Source organism: Nannobrachium achirus (assembly GCF_963921795.1).
Source record: "Nannobrachium achirus genome assembly, chromosome: 5".
Classification (NCBI taxonomy): domain Eukaryota; kingdom Metazoa; phylum Chordata; class Actinopteri; order Myctophiformes; family Myctophidae; genus Nannobrachium; species Nannobrachium achirus.
Window position 1 is genome coordinate 57,069,754 of NC_137814.1, and position 17,012 is coordinate 57,086,765.

Consider the following 17,012-nt stretch of genomic DNA (forward strand, 5'->3'; position numbering starts at 1 on the left):
GAGAGTGTACCTGGAGCTATGAAGTATTTGGGGAAGTAGTCTTCAGAGATGAGGGAGATCTCCTGACTACTGGGAGAATACTGGACTGGAACACTGGAACCATCCCGCATCTGCCCACTCCACTGTTCATCATCTGCACGCACGCACGCAAGTGCACACACACACACACACACACACACACACACACACACACACACACACACACACACACACACACACACACACACACACACACACACACACACACACACACACAGTTTAAGTGTGTACCCCAGGATGAAAATGGGTAAATTACGGTTCAATTCTCCAGCAATGCACAAAAACCCACAGGAAGCGCACAGCTGTTAATGTTGAGACCATTGTTAATGTTGGTTCGTTAACGTTAATGAATGCAGCCGTCAAGATGAGTTTTCCGATCTGGGCGGAGAAAGAAAGATTGTCTGTGCACTAGGGCATTCACGAATAGTGATTTTTAGTATTCGAATTATTCAACCTAAAAGTATTCGAATAGTCAAATATTAGAATGTTTTGAATATTCTGTGAATGCCCTACTGTGCACGTACAGGTATATTCTCCTAGACACACATTTTATATAGACTTAAGGACGAGACCAGAATTACATTTCTAACGAATGTTAAGCAGTTAAGCAGCTCGATTCTCCATGGACACTAGAAAGCACACTTATTGAGGATGTGTATAAATTAACCGTAATTTGACCTTTTCCAAACAGTGTACAAAGGTCTTATAAAGGTTACCGTTACCTGCGTTAAAGTGTGTGGAGATGGTGTGCATATTGTAGCCCTCTGCGCTGTTGCACACCGACGAGTGTTGGAAACAGAAACAGGGAGTACACCCCTGAGGGTTCAGGAGGTCCAGGTTGAAGAAACCCAGCTTACACCTGGAAAACAACAACACAAGACAACACGATCAACACCTGGAAAACAACAACACAACTGTACACACCTGGAAACCTTAATGCACAACAACAACAACAACAACAACAACAACAACAAATAAAGGGCTAATTCCCCTAGAACATACTGTATTAGAGTCTAATATGATTGTTGGGTGACTGAGACAGGTCAGGATAAATCCATTTATGCCCATATATGGAGATATGGAGATCCCTGTGATGCCAGGGGAACCAAATCACCTTTATGCCCATTTATGGAGATCCCTGATTTCATCAATATTAAGCCCATATCTGTGAATGCCAATATATAATCACTGTGATGTCAGGGGAACCAAATCCATTTTATTGCCATATATGGAGATCTCTGTGATGCCAGGGGAACCAAATCCCTTTGGCCAGATGGCCAAGACAAGGCGCGACCGTCGCTTTTACAAGTATTATTAAGAGCTTGCGATTAAACATGAGTCCATTGGAACACAGGTTCCCTTTTCCATTTCCTTAAAAGTGACAGTTTAAACGTACAAGCTTTCCACCCGGCGATATATTCTTTAATACAAGTATAAGTATTGATGCTTTTAATGCTTCGTGTTAGGTTGACTCTTTGACTCCACGTCCACGATGGCATGTCTGATGTCTGATGAGGTTTCCGTTTGTGTTTGTGTGCGTGCGTGTGTGCGCGCGCATGTGCGAGTGGTTTCAGGGTTAATTAAAGTGTACTGACAGATAAATGAGATAATATACAGATCCTATAGACAATAGACATAATAACAGCTGGTACTGACAGACAGACAGAGACAGACATGCAATTGCATGTGATATGGGCCCCTGTTGCGTGTGTGTGCGTGTGTGTTGAGTTGAGGCCCCTGTTGAGTGCACATGTTCATTCCCACCATGAGATCCTAACCCAGAACCAGAATCAGATCAAACATTTGCAACAGACGAGGTCAAAGAGTTTCAAAAAACTGCAGAGAAGGATCAGCCTGTTGCAGGTCGGCTGGAACCTGCTGATTGAGTCTCACGAGACACTGACAAGTTTCATCATCCATCCAATCCACCCACATATCCAGACGGTTCCAGGCGATATGTGGTCACCGCGTCCTAGTAATAATTCATTTTCAATGGGAGGCGGGCGGTTATTTTGCCCGCACAGATTAGTTTAGGGGTGGCGAGGGGGGCGGGCACAGTCCCGTGAAATCAACGCGTGCGTGCTCGTTTGTGCATGCGTACGCGGGCGGGATTGTGTTCATCTTTGTGAAATACCACGTGGCGTTTACTCACTGAGTATTTTTTCTTCCTATCGCCAAAATAAAAGTCTGGGTTTCCGAGGCTACTCACTGAGTGAGTGTGTTTGTGTATCACTGGGGCGCGGCCCCCGCTGATCCTAGCGGGAGTCCCCACGGCAACTGCTGCCTGTCTGTAGGGCCTTTAACAGTTCCAAGGAATGGCAGCGGTCTGACTTTAAAGATGAAATGTCGCCGCTTGGGAAAGAGACGAGTCGAGGACATTGGGCCCGATTCATCAATCTGGTCGTAAATACAGTGTATTTTTTTGCATATTTCTGGAAGCAAAAACTTAGTCAGATTCATCAAGCAGCATGTATATCCCATTTCTTGCGTATCACAGGTGTATGTCATGATAAATTTAAATAAAATCTGTCCTGCCGATTTAGTCAGGGAAAACTAGCAGAATAACTGTCAAATCTGGGAATAACACCAATGTGTTCATAAAGATGTCTAGTAACATATCTAACAAAGATTGAAATTCAACATCCCTAGCAAAATGTTTGACAGCTAGGGTAATTCTGGGTCTCATTCACTTACTATACACTATACTGTAAGGGAAAAAATCACTCCCAAAAATATGCTTTAAGTTGGATGTGAGGGGTCTAACTAGGTGTTTTTTTTAATTATTCTGAATCCATTGCAAGCATTTGTTTTGCACAAAAAACATTCCGTGGGCCAGAAATGGACCCCATACACCTTGTGAAAAGTGATGACTCATCACTAAACCATAGTTTTTTTGCGTCTGTTTTTGGCCCAATGAATGTTTTTCGTGCAAAACAAATGCTTGCAATGGATTCAGAATGATTAAAAACACATAGTTAGACCCTTAACATGCTACTTAAAGCATATTTTTGGGAGTGATTTTTTTCCCTTATTGCGACCGTAGGTCGCATTTACTACCAAAACCTCCACCGGCTGTCTGTCTGTCAGTGAGTGAGTCCGTCACACTTTTGCCCTGCTCATATCTCCACAACCGTTGCCCCCATCCATGCCAAATTTTGCACACACACTCCTTGACTGCCAAACTACAACCTCCAAGGACCCCCGGAGCCCCAGGGACCCCCAGGTCCCTAGGGGGACCCCCAGATGTAAAAAATGACCAAATGTGCTCACACGTCACACGTCACACTTTTTCCCTGCTTATATCTCCGCACCCGTTGACCCGATCCATGCCAGATTTTACACACACACTCCTTGCCTGCCAAACTACAACCTTCAAGGACCCCCGGAGCCCCAGGGACCCCCAGGTCCCCGGGGGACCCCCAGATGTAAAAAATGACCAAATGTGCAAAAATGACCAAATGACCACCCCAACGGGGCTGCTCACGGGGAATTCCCGGGGACCACCTACTCCTGGTGCTCCAGAACGGATGCAAAAGTGGTGGCGCCCCCAGTGGAGGACCCCCTGCCACTGCAGCGCACATAAAATGCCGTAACTCGGGCTAGGAGCGTCCGGGAGAGCCGGGGCCGATACCTATTCGTCCGCCAAGGCAACGCGGAGACCCCACCCCTCATTTCTCACATGGCCCTATTCTAGCGCCACCTTCAGGCCGATTTTTAAAACACATTTTTGGACACTGCTCCTACAGTTTTTGCCCTAAAATCACGAATATCACTACACAGCATGTCTACACTCATGTCATCAACATGGATCAGGAAGATTTTGGAAAAACAAATTTTAGCCCTATTTGTGGAGATAAGCCACCTGCGGTCGCTTATCTCCCGATTAGGGAGTCTTACTGGTAGTACAGTGTATAGTAAGTGAATGAGACCCAGAATTACCCTAGCTGTCAAACATTTTGCTAGGGATGTTGAATTTCAATCTTTGTTAGATATGTTACTAGACACCTTTACGAACACATTGGCGAAGAAATTGTTTGGTAAGGAATTTATTCCCAGGGTTTTATATTAAAATTCCCTGACTAATTGTAGGATACAATGGATCATCATCTGCATTGCTTCCATAAATAAGTTTTAAACCACCACAACATAATAAGCATGGAATGGATATTATAAGCCTTTTCTACTGAACATTGCCAAAAAGATAATGTTGAAGGCATATAGAGCTGTGACACGCTGCTTTCCGATATATTATGGACCAGACCGGATCGCGAGCTTTATTGATTATCCTACTGAGAGGAAATTATTTTTTTGGATTAATATTTCAACACTGTCCTATCCTTATCAGACCAAAGGTAAGGCTTATTTTGGATTTGTGTGTAGCGTTATGTGATGATGTGATCAATACAGTGGTCTACTCTACAGTATTATAAATTAAAGCCTAATACAATGGAGGCTCACGTCGCCCCCCTCCTTCTCGCCGGCAGACTAGGAACTTGAACTTGGCTGAACTTGGCTGTGCTAAAAACTTCAACTTGTCTCGTCATAAAAAATAAAAAAAAAAAAAAAGAAGAAAAGAAAAAAGAAAAAAACATATGGGCGTCACATTGACAACGTAAGATATTAATTAGAACTGTTCTGTTCCCGCCGATTGCCAAATGGATGCTGAACATAATGCTCCCAGCATGTATAATGAGAATAAAGAAGTTTAGCCTACAAGGTTCAATCCATCACGAAATAATACACTGAAAAATTATATCCACAAAGTGAAACGCTACTATTCCTCATCAGAGGTAAGACTTATAGGCTATTAGTGGCGTTCAATATGTGATCAAATACAATTGTGCCTAGTAAGTCTACAGCAGTGGGTCTCAACCAGTGATCCAGGGACCACCAGTGCTGTGCTGGGGTTTACAGGTGGTCTCCTGTTAAATAAGGAGAGTTGGTAACCAAACAGACCCTTATTATAGGTCCTTAACTCTTGAGATCGTAAAATGAAACCAAATGGACACGCGCAGGCGGTCGTTTTCATGCATGAGTGGTCCCCCATCGGCAGGTCCGCGACCGGGGAAGAGGGGAAGAGGGGAAGAGAAACCGCAGCCTGGCGGCGACTGTGCGGTCTGTGAGGTCTTCTGCAAGCACGACTGCAGTGCACACGATTGTCTATTTTCATCATTACGTGCAGTAAAATGTTGTCCGAGTTTCAGCTCTAAATGCAACTGATAGCACTGACAGAAACTATAAAGCCTATAAATACAAATCGGTGGAATTGCATGCCTATTATGCAGAGGCTGCGCAAGCAGATAAGGGGTACATTTGGTACAAACTCAGTGACAGCTTATCCACGACTGAATATGTAATTGTTTGACATATTCTTTTATTTCTTTAAATAAATGTGATGGCACATGTTGGGCAGAAGGGGCACATACATATTGTATTTGATGTTTGTCACAATTTTAAATTGATTTAGCATGAAAAAAAAACATTCTAAATATACACAAGATTTGCACCGTGGTCGGAAGGTGGGGAAACTCTTGCCTTGTGATCTCTTGCCTTTCTAATTTCCATGAGGTATCTAAAGAGCACAGAGTAGGTTTCAGGCTTAGAAACCTGATCAATCAAATACTACCTGGTATAAAAGTACAAATGAATGAATTATCTAGTGTGTATATCAAAACAGGATGTGTGTCTGTGTGTGTGTGTGTGTGTGTGTGTGTGTGTGTGTGTGTGTGTGTGTGTGTGTGTGTGTGTGTGTGTGTGTGTGTGTGTGCGTGCGTGCGTGCGTGCGTGCGTGCGTGCGTGCGTGCGTGTGTGTGTGTGAAAGAGAGAGTGAGAGAACAAAATGGAACAAAATCCCAAATAAAATAAAATTTGCCCAGTCCTTAAATGTCTTTAAAAAAGATGTGAAAAAGTGGCTGATACGCAAACTAGAATAGGGTGGGTCTAACATGACCTTGTTGGTATGGTTTTTGTTTGGTGTAAAATGCAATGTTTTATTATTTATTTATTTATTTTGTTTGTTTCCTGTAATGTTTTATGTTGTTTTTATTGAATGTTTTAGTATAGGGATTTTTAGAATGACATGTTAGCCAGTTACTATGAATTGTTGTTTTTGGATACGCAACGGAATTAAGTCCTTGGACTTTTTGTGCTGTCCAGATAATTCTATGTGAATTTATCAAATAAAATCAATCAATCAATCAAAGAGAGAGAGAGTGAGAGAGTGAGAGAGAGAGAGAGAGAGAGAGAGAGAGAGAGAGAGAGAGAGAGAGTGCACATACCTGTCACAGCTGAAACCCTCTACGTTTTCTTTACATTGACATCTTCCAGTCTGAACGTCACACTCCTGAGTGCTTCCTGATGGATTACATGAACACGCTCTGTGAGAGAGAGAGGAGGAGAGAGAGACACCGAGAAACAGAGAGAGAGAGAGATCAAAGAGTCAGATTGGGTGCAAACCACACAGTACATTCTTGTGTTAATGTAACTCTGAGAGTGTAACAAAACAATGCATGCGAACACTCTCCCAGAGTTAGAAATGGATTTAAAAAAGAGCATCACCTGCATCCAGCCTCAGTCAGAGTGTGGTATCCTGGCTGACAGCGGTCACACTTATCTCCTGTCACTCCTGGTTTACAGCTGCACCTCCCTGTGCTGTCACACTGTGTACTCTGAGACCCTGGGAGGAGGAGGAGAGGAGAGGAGAGAGGAGGTTACAACCACAGATATAGTTAGAGAAGTCTTTTAAAGGGGCCTACACCATGCTTTTAAAACTATATTTTTTGTATAAATATATGCTCAAAAGCATATATCAGAGTGTTTGTTGAGGTTTTAACCCTCAACAAACACTCTGACCATTCTTTTTGTTTGTTCTAGCTCTACTATAATGAGGCTCTCCAGCTGAAATACCAAAACGGCCTCTGTTTTTTGAAGAAAAAAAAAGTTTTTGAAAAAAAGTTTTTAAAAAAAAAGTTTTTTGAAAAAAAAAATTGAAAAAAAAGTTTTTGAAAAAAAAAATTTTTGAATTTTTTATTTTTTACCTTTTGACAGTTTTTGAAAAGAATTTTTTTTTTTTTAAATTTGAAAAATTTAAAATTTTTTTTTTGAAAAAAACATTTTTTTGAATTTTTTTTTTTGTGACTGAAAAAAAAAAAAAAGGGAAACGCGTGTGACGTCACATGCGTCAACTCTCAGAACAGCACTGTTCTGAGAACCCGTGGAAAGCTTTTCATCTCTGTCTTCCCAAAACCAGAGAAAGACACAATGTACAGAAATAGGACTTTGTGAGGATAGAAGGTGCCAGTGGGACCCCAAAAAAAGGTTTTTAAATAGAAAAAGTGAAAATTCATGGTGTAGGTCCTTTAATGATCCTGTTTAAAACTATTGATTTTACAGTGTAGATTAGGGTCTCTAGTCCCAGATAAAAACCCATCAAACTGATTGTCAATGGTCAAATACAGTGGGTCTCAAAGTGGCGTCCCAGGGATCTTTCAGGGGGTCTCCAGCTAAATGATTGGTAACTCTGAGAGTGTGTACAAATGGAACCAAATGGACCCGTTAAGGATCCATTTGGTTCCATTTGTTCCATTTTTACACGCAGTTATGGTCTGTGGCTGAATACATGTATCAAAGTGGGGGTCCATGGTGTACTGTATATCAGAGTGGGGGTCCATGGTGTATTGTATATCAGAGTGGGGGTCCGTGGTGTACTGTATATCAGAGTGGGGGTCCTTACCAACAGGGTTGCATCCACATGGCAGGCATCGGCCCCCCTGCTTTCGATAGTAGTTGTCAAGGCAACGCTCACAGTTGGGTCCATCTGTGTTGTCGGTACAGTTCCGACAGTGACCTCCGTGACCTGTGGCCCGGTACAGCTTCACATCGAAGTAACACTCCAAGCTCTTCCCATTGCACTCACAGGCTGTACACACACACACACACACACACACACACACACACACACACACACACACACACACACACACACACACACACACACACACAAAATATAGACACATTGACTTGTTGAAATGTTATTGTTTGAGCATATTTCACGATCAGAAATTCCTCTGTGGTTCACAGCAGAAATGTTGTTTAGTGTGTGGAACTGACAACACTTGCACAACAATAACTGTCACACTGCGTGCACCCCAGAACAGAGGGGCAACAGTTAATCAACTAATTGGTTATGGAAAGGATAATCAATTAAAAAAAATTTAAAAAAATACAAGAAAAGAAAATGTTGGCTAAAACAGCTGATCTGTACACTCAAAATCTGTTGCATCACGTGAGTAAGTAAGTAAGACTTGTCGAGCCATGAGGGCCATAGGGCAGGAGCTTATCTCCTGTTTCTGTAGCGTGAGGCAGCTTGATGTACAAGTAGGCCTACACTCCCTGGACATGATGCTAGTATGTTGCAGGGACTCCAAAGCCAACCCTTGATGCTAAGTGCCAAGCAGGGAGGCACTGGGTCCCATTTTCACAGTCTTTGGTATGACCCGGCCAGTGATCGAACCCCAACCTCCCAGTCTCGGGGCGGAAGCTCTAACCACAATGCCACTGAGCTGGTGCATCACATGAGTCTGTATAAAATGGGGCTTAAAGTAGTCAAATACATTCTGCTTCTGACGTTGGTTTCTTTTCTTTTTTTAATGGGAAAAATAATGGCTACAATATTAGCTAATAAGATAACATAATGTCCATGTGTGGTCCTGTTGTAATCTTTGCAGACGTCTTCAACTGCCGCGGCCCTTATCTCTCTCTGGCTTTATCAACCTGTCTCCCTCGCTCTCCATCTATTTATCAATCTGTCTCCTTCTCTCTGTCTCTCCAGAGAAAGAGAGATAAGGGGATTGTGTAATTGTATTGTGCAGTTGTGTCTTTCCTAGATACTTTAACATCTGTGTATTGTTTTGTAGTTGTACATACTGTACATAAATGGTGCATTTTTATAAAATGGTAAATGGTGCATTTATATAGCGCGTTTATCCAAGGCACTCCACAGGCACATTCAAATACAACTTTTTGATTGGCTGAAGCGAGACGTTCCTGTCGTCATTGAACTGAACTTGTACATACTTTACTTTGTGCGTATTCGTTAGGTTTGTCTGCGGTTGCTCGTCACTATTAAACGGTTGTGTATTTGTGTAGTGCAGTGGTTCTCAAACGTAAATGTTTCACAGACCATCCCTTAAGTCTGAGAGTACAAAAAATCGGGTTCCGTTTGTACACTGTGTGTACAGAGTTACAGACCTGTAACAGTCCATTTAGAAACCCCCTTAAGAAACCCTGAGGGTCCCTGGACCCCACCTTGGGAACCACCAGTGTGTCGTTGTGCATGTATACGTACGTAAACATTCGTTGGGGTTCTCGGCAGTGGCTCTCCCCCACGGTCGGTCGTTGTAAAACGGTTGACAACGGCTGCAGTCTACTCCCTCTGTGTTGTGTTTACAGTTACACTTCTTTACACCCACCTCGTTCGTCAAACACTCACCGGCATGGCCATTACACTTACACCTACCAGTGCGCATGCACACACACACACACACACACACGCACACACACGCACACACACGCGCGCACACACACACACACACAGGGAGAGAAAGAAAGAGCGATCAGGCTAGGATGAGTATTGAGGTGTATAACATGCGACTACACACGAAAACACTAGTGGTTCAGTGCGCTGGCACAAGAAAGGAGTCAGCCAAATGTGGCTAATGGTTAAGCTAATTCCATCACATAACTAGAAGCAGTGCTCTTCCGAGCACAAAAGGGTGCCATGTCTTCTTTGGCCTTTAACGGCAATGTGACGCTGCATGCATGATTTGAGGCATTTTGTTCAAAAAATTAGTTTGACAAAAGGCAACCTGCTGGTGGCGCTATAACAGGCCAATGTGAAAAGGGTGGCATTTGTTCCTTGAACTAGTGGGAATGTGCATGCAAAATCTGTAATCAGAAAGTGCGTTCATGATTTAAGTCATTTTGTTCAAAATGGGCCAATCTTGCAAACTTTGGAAGCCAATGTTAGCCATATAGGATGGAATATGAAATATCTGACAGATCCGTCTTGATCACATGAATAGAGATACTGTGTACACATTTGCATGATTTGTGGATAAGATCTCAAGGAATAATAGGAAAGAATGTGTTTTACATAAGTGGGCCTCCTGGTGGCGCTATAAAAGACAGATATGAAAAATGCAGGGCAAAGATTTTTCCTTGGCCTCTAGGGCGTGCACATACAACGTTAAAGTTGTACTATGTAACTTTTTTTATAAAACAAATCTTAAAATTCTCCTAACTATTAAATCACAAAAGTTTTAGAAGATCCGCGCCGTGAATTTCAGCCTGTAAAGCCTTCTCTATATATGTAAACTGTGATCCTTGCCGGGGACCGGATCTCGCGCCAAAATTGCGTCATCACACTACCGGCCAATCACAGCGAGGGTTATACAACTGCCGGCCAATCACAGCGCATCTTGAAGTGGGGTCGCTATGGCTGCCATATTTGTTGTCACCCGTTTGTACCATCCCGTCTCTAGGTAATTTCGCCTACCAGGCAGGGTGAAGGAGTCCGTATCTCTGGAATTACTGAACGCACAGGAACAAGGGACCCCTCTAAAGATAGATCTCAGCGAGGTGGAGGCAGACGCGGGGGTCTGAAGGTACGAAAAACGGCCGAAAGACGCGGACGCGACCGCGGTTTGCTATAGGGCTAATGACCACTAGTTGGGCATCTTACACAGTATAGCTTTAAAGAGTTAAAGGTAAAAACAGGAATGGGGTGTTATAGCTCTGTTATAGCTCTTTCTAATAGTGATTAGAAAGAGGCATTTATTCCTCTGCCTATTGGAAATGTGCATGCACAATTTCAACCAAATCGCACACTGTGTCCATGATTTCAGGCATTTTATTCAAAACGGACCAATCCTGCAAATTTGGAAGCCAATTTTAGCCAGTCGGGATGAAATATGGAAAATCGGACAGATCCATGTCGATCACATGACTGTAGAGATACTGTCTACCGATTTGTGTGATTTTTAGACCAAATCTCTAGGAGTACTGGCAAAAGTTATTTTAGCAAAAATCGGCCTCCTGGTGGCGCTAGAAAAGGCCCAATGTGTAAAGTTTGGGGCAGAGGTTCTGAATTGGAATCCAGGGAGAGTGTGTGCACAGTTTGGCAGCGACCCGGCCAATGGCGCCGGAGATTAGCTGGTAACAGACGGACGAACGCACGCACGCACAGACGCACGGATGCACGGACGGACGGACAGAAGGAGGGGAAAACATAGTCTCTCCCATGCCTTTCGGCAGAGAGAGAGAAAGAGAAACAGAGATAGACCATAGGCCTAGTGAGTCATAAAACAAATATTGATTCTTCATAATTGATTAATCGATTAGTACGATTAAACACCTAAGCCCTATTTTATAATAGCATACATTGTGCAAAAATCTACAAAGTGTCACATTGTAATAAGCTTGCACATCTGCAATTTAATTTTTTAATTGTTTTATTTATTTTTTTAAACCAAAAATTACCAATCAAATCAGTTCACTTGATTTACTGGCTGGTATCTCCCTTAGAGATAAGGTGAGAAGTTCAGTCACCTGAGAGAGACTTGGAGTAGAACCGCTGCTACTACACTTGGAAATGAGTCAGCTTAGGTGGTTCGGGCATCTAGTACGGATGCCCCCCGACGGCCCTGAGCGCCTTCCTAGGAAGGTCCTCAATGCAAGTCCCACTGGGAGGAGACCCCGTGACAGACCAAAGACCAGATGGAGGGATTATATCTCCAAACTGGCTTGGGAACGCCTCGGTATACTCCCTGAGGTAGTGGAGGAAGTTGCTCGGGATAAGGAAATCTGGAAGTCTCAGTTGGAACTGTTACCCCCGCACCCGATTCCGGATAAGCAGTTGAAGATGGATGGATGGAGACAGACAGAATGCAGGGGTTCCAGTGGTTTCTTTAGGGGCGTGTCTCTGCTCCGTCCCACAGCCAAGTCACAGATAGAGGAGTAGTAGCCGGGACAGACAGACAGACAGACAGACAGACAGACAGGGGGCACGGTGGCGCAGTCAGTAGTGCTGTCGCCTCACAGCTAGAAGGTCCTGGGTTCGATTCCCGCCGGGGGACACTGTGGTTGCTGGGGGCGTGTTCCCTCCTCCGCGTCATCAGTGCCCACACCCTAGGTGGGGTTGGCAAAAAGGGCCTTTCTGTGTGGAGTTTGCATGTTCTCATGCAGTAATCCTGGTCTCTATAAAGCCTCCCCCTGGCCAGCCGGGGTGCCTGATGGAGGGGAATGGAACTGGTTGGAATAACGTGTTACTTCCACACGCTACGTCCAACCAGGGAAGCTCCCCCTGTCAGGTGATAAGAAGCGGCCTGCTCACTCCTCATGCATTGAAGGAAGCATGAGCTCAGTTCGGGGCCCTCCCCAGGTTGGTAGAGGGAGAGTAGAACCCAGGATCACAGCTTAGGCAATTGGCACCGGGTGAAAAAATGGGTTACAAAAATCGTGGGATAAAAATTTAGGAAAAAAAAAAGACAGACAGACAGACAGACAGACAGACAGGCGTCTCACCTCCCTCCCACAGCGAAGTCAGAGATAGCGTAGTAGTAGGACTGGAGGATCTTGGGGTCGTTTGACACCTCGTCTCCATACGTGTTCAGTCTGTTCAGAGTCACCCTGATGTCAGTGGCTGTCACCCATTCCTGAAAAAAAGAGTGTTGGACATTGATTTTTACTATTGCTTGCCATTTAAACCCTTCAACCCCCTGTTGCATCACATTTCTCTGTGATAGGATTTTCTTTTTGTTTCAAAAATATGTAGATGTCTGATTATACACATCAACATGAATCCAATATAGTATTAGCAAAGATACTGTGTATGTCAACAAACACAAACAATAATTTACATAATACTGGTGATAGGGCAATATGCTCATTAAGTTGCACGGAAGAAAGAAAAAAAAGGTTTTATGAAGTGGGAGTCCCTGCTTTGCCTCTCTTTCTGCTTCAAGGGGCCCCACCATAAATTTCAACATTTTCTTTTTTTTTTGTTCTTGTTTTTTGGTCTTCCCAGTGTCTCTTCCAGCCCAAACCCATTTATTAACTCTTAAAGCCTTTGCACACAGGCGCGTTTATCAGCACGGATAAAACGGACATTTTTTTTTTTTTAAAGAAAACAAAGATTCTCTACGACCTCATGCACACCGGATCCGAATTAGCCGTGCGACGAGTGGCTGCGGCCGTGCGTCTTTTTCTCGATCGAACCCAGTTCAATTTGTGCGTCTTGTCGCATGCGGTAAAAAACTCATCACTTCTTTTATGACTCCTTTTGGGATCCGCAGCACCGATTCCGCACAGCATTGCACACCAAATCCAATGCATTTTATTCATGCAGCAAACGGAAAAAAAACGCAACGGTCCTGTATGCAAAGGGCTTAAGCTTTGCCTTTCATTTCAGTGATTTTCTGAATGGGCGTGTCTGAGCGGTGACACATTTCAGGGATTTGAACGAAACGTTTATGAGTCTTATAAACGAATCACTCATGAACACACCACTATTCAGAGCACCTGCTGCACTCAGGCTGCACTGTGTGGATTTTGTGCCGTATCCAACGTGAGAGCCATGTAAACAAACGATGCAGACGATGCAGTAGTAGGCTATCAGAAAATGGATTCTATTTGATCAGCACTTCCTTGTTTTCCAAGGCGACCGTGTTGCGCTGGGGGTACGCCCAGCGCAACACTTGTGGAATACTTTCACTACTGTAAGCGAGGAGATACTTTGATTTGTTATTAGTTGGATAACGTCTGGCCGAGCGGCCGTTATCGAGAAATAAAGTCCCTTCAGCCTGATATAAGCCTGTCGGAAATTTTATTTAACGCCCGCTTGGCCAGACGCTATCTCTTACATAACATCTAAATTGACACAGATGATGCATTCCAGGTTTTAAATGGACAATCTAATTGCTGCTACTTTCGTTAATCTATAGGCCACTCCTGATGCTAATGTTCCTAAAAAGGACATGCACACACCAGCTGTTCTAAACATTGTGTACCTGCTGCTACTACACAGACCATATCTGTATATATCTTATTGCGACCGTAGGTCGCAGTTAACTATGAAAACCAGCAAATCTTGTCCGTATCTCTGTCAGTCACGCCTGACACGGTGGTTCCCCTGACACATCGCTGTGACATCACAGTTATATCAGACTTCATATGGGAATGCCCATATATGGAGGAAGACAGCCCATATTTGTGTGGCTGGTTCAGACAGGGATCTCCATGTATGGGTATGATGTCGGATGTCATCATAGACATCATAGGACTTTCACATAACGCATAACTGAATAAGCATGTTTGGGCTCTCACAGCATATCTCCATATACATACAGTACATGGATCTCCATATAGTCTCGCGAGGCCCGACTGTTGCCTCCGCGATTTGGGCAAATGCTCCCGGCATACAGTCTGGCAAACGGAAATAGAAACGATGAGCGCGAGTTAAAGCGGATGTGACGCAACCGCTCCCTTGGTGCAGTAGCAATAACATGTCCTACTGGAAGCGTTATGTCTCCTTTCAATATTTCTGGGGGCATTATTTCGTCTTTCTCTGGTGTTGTTGGTGTTACTTCCATGATGTATTCAAACGTTTTCTTAAACTATACACCCATAACAAGGATATGCCGCTCGAATGACTTTGTCTGAGCTATTGTGTTTCTGTTATGTTTCCAATGGGACTACAGTTCCGTGCAGCAGTGGCTACTTCCGATACTCGCCGTTCGGGAGCTGCCGTTCCAGACTCTATATAGCATTCGGAGATTGGGAATAGTTGTCTGGCTACGCGAGACTTAGACTACCATATATGGGTACCAGGCGTCTCCATATATGGGTAAATGGTCTGATATACATCACTGGCCAGATGGTCAAGAATTGGCGTGACATCACCCTTTATGGCGGGATTTCCAGCCACGATAAAGTGTTGCAATGTCACAGTTAACTGCTCCTCCCCTGTGCTCAAGCCCGACCACTTGCTCAGCAATCAGCTTGGGTGAAGCTGAAAACTGAATTCCCCCCAAGGGATCAAATAATATATAAAAATGTATGAATTATTATTAATTAGTACCTGTAGAACCGGGCTGTTGTTAAAGTTGTAGGCGCTGGGTCTCCCCTCCAGGGTGGAGAAGGCCAGGTTGCCCCCGGTCAGAGGAGAGATGTTGCTGAACTCGTCGGTGCATAGCGCCTGCATCTCGTCCTCAGCGGTCCTGATGTAACCTCCATTCTGCTTCTGGTAGGTCTTCTCACAGGAGCCGCTGTAGTACTGGTAGGGAACCCAGGGGGCGTCCTCGCTGGTCCGCTTGTAGATGGCAAAGCTCTCCGGGAGGCTGGAGTGGAACTTGAGGTGAATGTACGTGATGTCGAAGGCTTTACCTGAACGGAACATAACGGAAAAAAAGATGTAGCACACAAATGAACAGCTAAACATTTCATGTCAATTGGATCGTAAAGGGTCATCCATGCTAAGTTGCGAGCTGGTGTATTGTGCGCTCAAGACAGCAGATCTGCTGGCTTGGAATTCGCTGGGTAAACAAGGTGCTGCTTAAACAAGAGTCCCAGACATCAGTGTGTTGTCCATGCCCAACACACTGATGTGTGCATGTTGAGTTATCTTTCGATACCTCCTTACACTTGAATATTACACAAATCTTATATACAGATCCACTGTTGCAGGGTTTTGGTGTAGCCTATTACAGGTACTTTACCTACTGTAGGTGCAGGTGAGTTTTGGCGTATGATAGGCGAGTCTAGGAGGTATTCACCTAGGCGCAGAGTGAGGTTTGGTTTATTACAATGACTTTACCCAGGAGCAGGGCGAGTGCTGGTGTATTTCAGCTAAGGTTTTTGTGTAATGACAACAACTGTAGTTAGCCTGCCTTGAGGTTGATGGTGTATTTTGGGTCAGGTGTGGTGTATTACTGTATAAGTATTTACCTAGGTGCACTGCAGATGTATTTCAGGTGAGGTTTTGGCCTAACAATCACAGCCGTATGTATTTACCTAAGTGCAGGGTAAGGTTGATGGCGTATTATAAGTATTTGCCTAGGTGCAGGGTCACGTTGGTGTATTATTGCGACCATCAGGTCGCAGTTACTATCAAAACCTCCACCGGCTGTCTGTCAGTCAGTCTGTCCGTCACGTCACGTCACACTTTTTCCCTACTCAAATCTCTGCCACTGTTGCCCCTATCCATGCCAAATGTTGCACACACACTCCGTGGCTGCATAACCACAACCTCCACCCCTCATTTATCACATGGCCCTCTTTTAGCACCACTATGAGGCCGATTCTTGCAAAACACATTTTTCGACACTGCTCCTACAGATTTTGCCCTAAAATCACACAAAGCGCTACACCGTATCTCTAAAGTCATGTCAATATGGATCTGTCCCATTTCCCATATTCCCTCCTGATGGGCTACCATTGCCTTCTAACGAGTCTTACTGGTATGTATTTACCTAGATGTAGGGTGAGATTGATGGTGTAAGGGTGCTGGATGCCAGCCAGCATGGTTCGGCTCTGCCACCAGGTCGAGTCCTGGTATGTGTTGTAGTCGGTCAGGTAGGAGGCGTTGTGGTGCAGGCTGGGGTCTGCGGCATCGCAGACGTGGCACGACTTATAGACCCCGGTGACGCCTTTGTGCACGCAGTACTGCTCCGGCGGGGAGCCGCAGGTGTCGGTGGCCACCACCTTCACGTCGAAGGCGACGTCCTCGAACTCCGGCATGCATCGCTTTGCTCGGTTCTGCTCGTCCGAACAGTTGTTCAACATGGCCCCAAGAACCGAGCAGTTTAGTGAGGCAGCGAGTAGCACAACCACCAGTTGACTTGTTAAACTATGCATCATGATTCCAATATTAGAGTTGCCCACGTTTCTTCTTTACCTACAAAGACAGGGAGATCATG

General features: G+C 44.4%; 1 protein-coding gene across 1 annotated transcript in view; it reads right to left on the minus strand.

Annotated features, from left to right (window-relative positions):
* The window catches only part of lamc1 (laminin, gamma 1), a gene marked incomplete at its 3' end in the record, with an annotated part of 31,909 nt that overhangs the window by 13,000 nt on the left and 1,897 nt on the right, over positions 1-17,012 (minus strand). The window contains exons 2-10 of the mRNA XM_080725925.1: positions 16,566-16,990; positions 15,176-15,480; positions 12,622-12,752; positions 9,386-9,552; positions 7,772-7,957; positions 6,598-6,715; positions 6,318-6,416; positions 762-898; positions 11-133 (exon numbers count right to left, since the gene is read on the minus strand). Coding sequence (XP_080582051.1) covers positions 11-133; positions 762-898; positions 6,318-6,416; positions 6,598-6,715; positions 7,772-7,957; positions 9,386-9,552; positions 12,622-12,752; positions 15,176-15,480; positions 16,566-16,953 — 1,654 coding nt within the window. The 5' untranslated portion in view covers positions 16,954-16,990. The remainder of the gene's footprint in view (positions 1-10; positions 134-761; positions 899-6,317; positions 6,417-6,597; positions 6,716-7,771; positions 7,958-9,385; positions 9,553-12,621; positions 12,753-15,175; positions 15,481-16,565; positions 16,991-17,012) is intronic.